An 8,973-nucleotide genomic window follows, 5' to 3' on the forward strand; every position below is an offset into this window, starting at 1 on the left:
ATATATATATATATATATATATATATATACTTTATGTATGTGTGTATATATATATATATATTTAATTATGTAATAATTATATATTATATATATAAAAATATATAAAATAAAATAATTGTAGCTAATAGCTATAAGATCTAAAAAATACTACATACATAATACAGATGTGTGTGTATACTGTATATACTGTCCCCTATATATATATTGTTTTGAAACATTTTTGTTTGTTGACAGTCACGTGTATAATTTTATATATAAAAGTTTAGCCAGTCATAACAGAGGTCATTTACATATGGGTACAGTACAGTAGCCAGAATACCCTGAAAGGATCAAACAGATGAAAAATGGTGGAAATTTTTGTTGGAAAACAACTTGAATAACATCATAAGTGTGCCTCAGGGAACGAGACTGCTCCTTTCCTGGCCCTATATTAAAAATAGCATCCATTGCAGCTAACAATAGGGCAGATGTCGGATCCATAACCCTGTAGCTCCTTAAAGTGAAAGACGCCTTATCGTTTGAGCAGGCTTGTGATCGCTCCCTCCTCAGCCGCTCTCGGATTAAACCCCAAACCTTTCAGCTGGCAGTGCAGATTTGGTAACCACCGTGCTTCCACCACCCATAATCAGCTCAGCATGGCCTCTTCAGCCCTCGGTTCCTCCCTGTCTCGGCTTCTTTCTGTCCCCTGCATTAGTGGCACTCTGCAGTGAACGCCAGTGAGAAATGGCCATCCCTTATCAGAGGCAGCAGAGTCAGTGTGAACGCACACAGCTGAAGTCAACCTCCTAAACCTGTCTTCCCTCCTGTGCCTTGCTCTTTTCTTCCTGAAATGGAGATCTTTAATCATGTGTTATCTTGACCACACTGCAGGGAAACTCCAATTACTCTTTCTTTCTTGAACTCCCCCTCCCAAATAACCCCATTTGTGTAGCTGGAGACTATGGCATTACATGTGAGGCGGATGTACTGCCGGTGGGGTTGCGCCAAGGTTTCAGTGTATATAGTTAGTCTGTTTGTGTGTGTCTGTATGTGTGTGGTTCAATTCACTGCTGACTTGAGATCCAGCTGAGGCTCCGCCGCTGACACTTTTGATGTGTTTCAGTAATTATTTGTTTAAATGCTTTGATCTTCGAAAAAGGAGGGCATCTTCTCATCCTGCAGCTTTGAAAGCGTGTTTGTGTATGTGTGCGTGTATCTTTGTCTGGATTTTGTCATGAGAGAGGCTTCATGCCACCATCCTCGATTCTTTATTCCTTCATTTGAACTCGTTATACCACTGGTCTGGCGAGTAGCTTCTAACTTGAGCTAAACGTTGCCTTGCAGGTGGACTTTGCCTTCACGGTGTGGCAGAGTTTCCCTGAGAGAATCGTGGGATATCCTGCCCGCAGTCATTTCTGGGACAATAATAAGGAGCGCTGGGGTTACACATCCAAATGGACCAATGACTATTCCATGGTTCTCACCGGAGCTGCCATTTACCACAGGTACTGCATGTGGTAACAGCTGCTTCACTGGGAGGAAATTAGGGCAGTGCCTTCCCGTTACATTTTATTTGCAAAGGTGTATTTCTACTGCCTAAAGATGAATATACACTGCCATTCAATGATTTGGGGTCATTTTTTTGCGAGAAAGGAACATTTTTATTCAGTAATGATGCATTAAATTGATTAAAAGTGAAAAGAAAGACTTTATTTAAAATAAATGCTGTACTTCTGAAATTTATATTCATCCAAGAATGAAAAAAAAAAAGTTTCGACAACAATATTAACTATTCTCATCATTGTTAAGAAATTTTGAATGTCACATCAGCATATTAGAATGACTGTATATGATAGATCATATGATAGGTCGAGTAAACGCTTAATGATATTCATTAGAATTATTCATACTAAAAGTTAGGTAATATGCTGGTTATGTCCAAAATCAACAGCAGTAACATCACAAATTTTCATAATTCTAGACATCTTTAAAATGTAGATTACCATTGCGATAAGTAGACTAGGTGATATTTTGTAAATATTAATACGATTATAATAATCTTCAGATTAAACCGAATCATGATCTTAAACAGGAAGTAGTCCAAATATAAGGATCTGTTTCTATCATGGTAACACCACAGACATGAGGATGAGGACATGATTTTTCTTAAAATATCACAAAAGTATTTATATAAAATTATTTTCTTGGCAATATAATTATTTTATTATGTAATTGTATTTAATTTAACATGCATAATATTTATTTTAAATAAAGATTTTCAGATTATTATTTTTGTAAAGTTGATGGGCACCACCTGCCACCACAAATGTAGAATTGTTCAATTGTCAGAAAAACATGATTTGCAGTTTCCGTACTAAGCTAGAAACTTGCAGCAAGGACACATTTGTAGGACAAGCAGGCATTAAATATATATTTAAGGAAAATTGTATTTAAAAAAAGAACCTATTGATTAAAAGGCTGATATTGTTTTTTTTTGCAGTTAACGGAAAAAAAAATCAATATCTCTTATCCAGTCCAACACTGAGCTTTTGAATTTATGATTTGGTTGTCTCAACCTGTCCTTGACTATGTCCATGCCCTCCATTCTGTCCTTTTCTCCAGATATTACCACTTCCTGTATACCAACTTCCTGCCAAGTAGCCTGAAGAGCATGGTGGACCAGCTGGCCAACTGGGAGGACGTACTCATGAACTTCCTAGTGTCCGCTGTCACCAAGCTGCCGCCCATCAAGGTCACACAAAAAAAGCAGTACAAGGAGACCATGATGGGTCAGGTAAGTGTAGATAATTAAACCTACATGAGCTTGAGCAAGCCATCTAACGTTGTGCATCTGTTCCTCTTAGTCATCTCGAGCCTCGCGTTGGGCAGACCCGGACCACTTTGCCCAGCGTCAGACCTGCATGAACAAGTTCGCCAGCTGGTTTGGCGGCATGCCACTGGTCCACTCCCAAATGAGACTGGACCCCATTCTGTTTAAGGACCAGGTCTCCATCCTCCGTAAGAAATACAGGGAGATCGAGCGGCTCTGACCAGACTGGCGCCCCTTGACGGACATTCAACAGGGGGCCGCAATAGACTCACCAGAGCTGAGGAGGACCATAGTGGTTCAGTTTTCCCTTCAGCACACAAGCAAAGGACAAAGACAGCAGGATGTGACGGCCTCTGGACCTTCAGACACACGTGACACACTTTTAACTCTTCAGAAGATTTAGTTTTGTTTCAAGGTTGGTAACAAATGCCACAGAAAAACTCATCTTTCCCAACACATGAGCGAGTTGTTGGACGATAGGAGGGACGTATCATCGTGTTAGCACTTCTTCACCCCGCCACATCGAGATCCATCCATCCATCCTCCTGCATCGGATGTCAGCATCACTTTCTCTGAATCAGTTCTTTCCAAGGTCTTGAGCCATGATTGTGTACGATTGAGCCCATGCTTTTATTTCCAAGTTTGAGGTGTTAGGGTTTTTTTCCTTTTCAAAAGACTTCATAATCATTTCGTTTCAGTGGAAGTGATTCAAGGCTATGATGTAGACAGTGAAGGTGAAAAGTTCACAGACGCAGAAATATTGCAGTGTGCAAAAAAGGGCCATAACATTACATTCAAAACGGTGGTCCCTCTTATTAGTGGCATAAAAACCATTTATACACCCTGCAGTATTTTATTTCTTATTTTCAAAAATGGTGCCAAGACTAATGAGTTGCCTTAAGTGGCTTGTCAAACCCTCCCTACCTAATTAATTCATGCAAATCCACCTTAAAGTGTATTTAAAAAAATGCACTAGAAATCCCTAAATCCTCACGTTATTAAACAGCCCGACTTGGAAAAAAATGTTTGTCATAGTCAAGAGAAAAATTAGCATGGAAACAAAGGCCGAGCTTTTAGTGCAGTAACACCATCTGTTTAGGTGAGAAAACTTTCATAGACATCAGCGCATGACAGGTTGCATTGTAAGGACTTATGGCTGTAATTTAAGTGAGACGTCTCTCACCTCCTCTATCTTCCCTGTCCCTGTGAAAAATGAGCTGTCCGTCAAAGTTCAATGAACACTGCCTCAATTCTCCCCTTCGGCCTCCTATTTTAAATGCGACTCCTACGCATATAAAACTCACTCAGCCACAAATGGACACCTGGCAAATTTATGTCCCCTAGAAAGTGGCAAGTATGCTTCTATTCCATCAAAATGTGCATCCATTTTTGTTGATTTCATATCAAGGGAACGGCTCTCAAGACTTTGGGTGTTGTTTCACTGTTTTCCAGAGTTAGAGTGGAGCATGTTGTCAGTCTCCGCTCACAGGTACTTGAATGTCTGATGACTTGGAGTGCCGTGCTTTAGTGGCCTTTTGTGAAGGTGACTGGACTTAAAATGTGCCAGCTGTGAGCCAAAGCCTTTTTTTTCCTTTTCATGTTTTCTGCACATAATGCATCAGAATGCGGTTGATGCTGTGACATGATGTACACTACATATTTTTTTATCCCCCATCATGGTCAGCCCACGCTGAAATTTAAATGCATACCTGACACTGAATGTTTAGGAACCCGAGTTTCAGACTTCAATTGTTGTGCATTGTATTTTAATAAGCTATTTGACATTGAATCATGAGTTAAAGGCCTGAGAAATTTGCAGTAATGCTCCTGTGATTCATCTGTCATTATCCGAATGAACTGGCCTGAATGAAATTTTAAAATGTCCATCTTGACATTAACGTTTAGGTGCTTGCTTGAATCTTGTTATACAAGTATGTGAATTAATTTCAAAGTCCCTGAAAGCTTCAACTATAATTGCCCTCTTAACAGTTGCATAAAATGTTCATTAGTTAATTAGTTGTCTGTCGTCATCCTTTTGTTTTTGTTTTTTTTAACAAACGGCACACATCTGGTTAAGTTTTAAGTTCAGCAAATCATCTAATTTAAAAATGTATGTCCATCATTTATACCTATGATTGTCATTATGATGTCATATCACACAATTAACGTCTGGCCTCGCACAATTTTATCAGCCAATTATGTACACTTCAAATACAATGTACTTGATCCTTGTTCATACAGCTGGATCTACACAATTATATATAGGATGATGCATCCAAGATGATTTTAGCAGGTAGATGTGTGCATCAGATGTCGGTTTTGATTAATATGTGCATCCCATCCTGTCACGATGCCCTCGCCAACACTGTCATCAGGGCTCATGATATGCCCAGCATCATCCAGAGCTGCCCAAGGCCCTTGTCAGTGCACAGCATGTGTGCAGACGACACACTGATAGGTGTTTGCATTGACGCCAGCGTTATTTTAATTACCCAGCTTAACGTGACAAAGCCATTCATTTGAAATTGGCCTGTTGAATGCTGCTGCTACCACTACACACTTGCAAGATCACCAAAGAATCTTGGCAAATTTAAACTCATGCAATTGTATTATGTTGTCGCTAGCAAACTGATTCTTGCATTGTTTCTATACTTTTTCATTCTGTCGCGATCATCCTGTCTCAAGGCTAACTGGTAAAATTTGCATCTGACTTATCTTACGTTATGTTCTGTGATTAGCAATAAGCAATATGGAGTCATGCTCAAAAACATCACTGATCTCTCCTTGATTGTGCCTTTTGATTCAACTGAGTTGAGTTTGTGACCCCCGCTGTCACGTGGGACAGAAGCGGCAAAATCTTTCAAATAAAGTTGCGTCATCTGCGGACACTAAAGTTTCACAGCATCTGTTAAACACTCGACTGTATTTCTCACGTTAGGCTGTTAACCAGACTTGCATGACCACTTTAGACTATGAGTAAATACCGATTTGTTTTGGGTTCTTTTTGTTCAGAGCTGTTTGTTTTGCTCCCTCCTGTCCTGACCCTTCATCCCAGTAATTAACAAAGGACTTTTTTTTTAGAGGTAATAAAGAAATTTCAAAATGCCAATTTTGTATGAATGATTTATAAGAAAATGAATAAAGTCATATTTGATGCTATAACAACATGACTTGCACGTTTTTTTTCCGATTAGAGGTTACAGATTAGGGATTACAAATAATGTAGGGTATATTGAACCGTACATGCTGGCATTTAGCACTATTGATTGTGCGGTTACTGTAGACAGCTGTGCATTTTTTTCTTTTTGAATAGGATGCTTTTATATCTAATATTAAAATCAGACCATTTGTTCTTGATTTTTTTTTTTTTTAAATAGTAGTCGAGACAAGCATTGGTATATGTTTATACTTAATAGATATATTAATACCACACTAATATGCAATATGTTTCATACAATATTTTTCTGTAAGTTATAGTTCAATCATAACTATACTATAGTTTAACCGTAAATAGCAGCCATTGCTCATGCAAAATATGAGTATACTTGCGTAAAAGGTTCATTTTAAAGCATATCTGAGTGAGTGAGCAGACTGCTCAGACCTCCTAATGTTCATCAGGTTGAAAATTGAATCCAAGACAGCTGAACCGAATTGGTATTTCAACTGCGTGTTATGAATGTAGCAGAATTTTTTTCAGTCCAGTCCTCTTTTCGCTTCCTACCTTCTCTCAATGTTGTGCCTCGCTGCTCTTTCCTGCATCTGTCTTACGTGTCCCGCTGAAAACAGCTCATGAATGCAGTGTATGTACAACAGTGTATGACTGTGCACACGCATATGTGTGTGTGTTTGTGAGTGTGTGTTTCAGCTCCTGACAGCCAGCATGGAGTTGATCTCCCAGATGAGGTTTCTGAGTTGGTCCATAATCATCTTCAGCTGCTGGTTCTTCTGTTTGAGTTTCTGAGATAAAAATGGAAATAAACATGTTCAGTTATTGAACTGTTAATATGCAGCACTGGTGAGCAGAACATCACTGACATAACATTTTTCAATAGTGTAACAGCACAGCTATTTTCAAAATGATGTAGCAGGGGTTTTTTTCCCAACAACTACTGTGTAGCATGACTAAACTCATCTTATGCCACATTATATGTCATTACTTCAGTGTGCAGAGCTGTAAAGCCAGTAATGTAAGCAAACTCACAGAATAGTGTGATCAGTTGTATTCACTGTGTAGTGCATGTGCATCTGTAGCGCCACAGAAACTATATTTTGCCTTAGACATTAATTAGATGTGATGGAATAACATGGTGCTGCTGGATAATTTTGATTGGGCCCAGTCTTTGTTTTTGCATGTAGCATGCCAATAACACAAGCTGAAATTATACAGTGCGACCAGTGTATTCCAGTTGATGAACAAATGTCTTTTAATGAATCAGTCAAAAGACTCACAAACTCAAACTGGTTTGAATCACTCTAAAGAGCTACTGAACGTCTGACTATCTGTAGGCAAAGATGCCCATTCTCAAAACAGTTTGAAATGGCATTTGTACATGATACTTAGGATGGTGGGAATGACTTGCTTCATTTAAAGACAAAAGTAATCTAAAAATAATTAAGATGAAAATAAAGATAAAAAAAATGAAGATAAAGATTTTTTAAAAAGTCACAAAAACTTTATTTCTTATTACATGGTGAAAACAAAAAAAAACAATGGTGAGATGTAAACATAACTAGGGCTTCCACACCGATCAGATGATTGAGTTAGTTCATTCAGTGAAGAATTCATCACACTGCCTCAAACTGGTATCTCGAGTTCACGAGTCTTTTAAATGATTCACTGAAAAAAAAAACAGCTCAGAAGAGTCATTTGCTCATGAACCAGACTATTGTTGCACTATGTGCTTGTTTAGCAGTAAAATGTGATTGTGAGATAACACATGAAACATGTTTTCTTGCCAATTTTTGGCATTACATTGTGCTTCTTATATTCGATTCACAAGGCAAACTCACATTCATAACTCAGGTAAAACAATTTCTTTTACTGTGTTGCTGGAGATTATCACTGAAAAGCGGTGCTGAAAACACTGCTGCATGCTGTATTTATGTAAATAGTTAAATAACATCACCTTAAGTAGCCTCAATACATTTCGTTGCTTTTGTTAGTTTAACTGCTTTATGAAAAGGACTATATAGTTATATACTCAGTAGGGGTGGAACGGTTCGCGGAAAAAAATCAAACCGTACGGTTCTCCACACGGTTCGGCACGCGCTAGGACAGCGGTTCAACTTAAATCTAAAAACGCATCTGTAATATGGTTTGCCATAAATAACACGTAAAACAAATAGGGTTCTGCTAATGTATGTTTCTGTTGATGGATGCGCATTCTGGTTTCCCAGTACATTACAACAACTGCAATAAAAAAAACGTGGACAAACCATTCACTCTTGTTCAATACGAATGCCTTATGCTGGAATGTGAGCAGTCATTTATTCGAGAAGGGTCTGGCTGCAGCTTGGCGCTTGCACTCTCAGACGTGCATTCTCAGGCTTGCACTCTCAGGCACTTGCACTTCCGCTAGCGACGTCACTTGCAGTCTTTTTTATTTTTTATTTTGTTCTATGTATTGATTGCTTTTTGTTTGAATCTCTCAACATTTTACAACAGTATAGCCAGGTGGTGAAGACAAGAAAAAAAGAAACGAAATTACAAAGTCATTTGCAATCGCCACTTGCACTCTCCGCTACCTGCGACGTCACTTGCAATCGACACAAATCCTGCGTGTTGCCAATGGAGACAAGACGCTGTGGTGGTGATTTAATGATTACAACTAATTTAATACTGTAACCTACAGGGTCCTGCAAGAAAAAGACGAGACCCGCAAATCTATGGCTACAGAACAGCAGAATATGAACGCAATGCGCAAAGTCTCTTGTTGTGCATTAAGAGCCAGAGGCAGTGAGAAGATTTGTGCGTGCGCTCATCCGAAGCCTTAGAACGCGCGCAGATATTAAGCTCTCTCTGAAGTATTGTGTTTAAATGGACAAATTCACACAAAAATTATGTCAAAATGCCCGTCTTGGTAAGTATCCCATAGCAGACATAGCCGGCTGAACGTACTGTATCAGTGCACTGGATCAGTGCATTCTCTTAAAGTGACAGCACT

The 8,973-nt window shown here is 38.8% G+C and overlaps 2 protein-coding genes across 2 annotated transcripts in view; one reads left to right on the forward strand and one right to left on the reverse strand.

Moving 5' to 3' along the window:
• Positions 1–4,855, forward strand: part of LOC107696533 (exostosin-1b-like) — a 95,886-nt gene extending 91,031 nt beyond the window's left edge. Inside the window, exons 9-11 of the mRNA XM_016496892.1 lie at positions 1,324–1,484; positions 2,602–2,773; positions 2,844–4,855. Of these exons, the coding sequence (XP_016352378.1) occupies positions 1,324–1,484; positions 2,602–2,773; positions 2,844–3,029 (519 nt within the window). The 3' untranslated portion in view covers positions 3,030–4,855. The remainder of the gene's footprint in view (positions 1–1,323; positions 1,485–2,601; positions 2,774–2,843) is intronic.
• LOC107696532 (mediator of RNA polymerase II transcription subunit 30) overlaps positions 3,678–8,973 on the reverse strand; it is a 22,658-nt gene continuing 17,362 nt past the window's right edge. Inside the window, exon 5 of the mRNA XM_016496891.1 lies at positions 3,678–6,766. Within this exon, the coding sequence (XP_016352377.1) occupies positions 6,671–6,766 (96 nt within the window). The 3' untranslated portion in view covers positions 3,678–6,670. The remainder of the gene's footprint in view (positions 6,767–8,973) is intronic.

The sequence above is a fragment of the Sinocyclocheilus anshuiensis genome, unplaced genomic scaffold, assembly GCF_001515605.1.
Source record: "Sinocyclocheilus anshuiensis isolate Anshui unplaced genomic scaffold, SAMN03320099.WGS_v1.1 scaffold590, whole genome shotgun sequence".
Taxonomy (NCBI): domain Eukaryota; kingdom Metazoa; phylum Chordata; class Actinopteri; order Cypriniformes; family Cyprinidae; genus Sinocyclocheilus; species Sinocyclocheilus anshuiensis.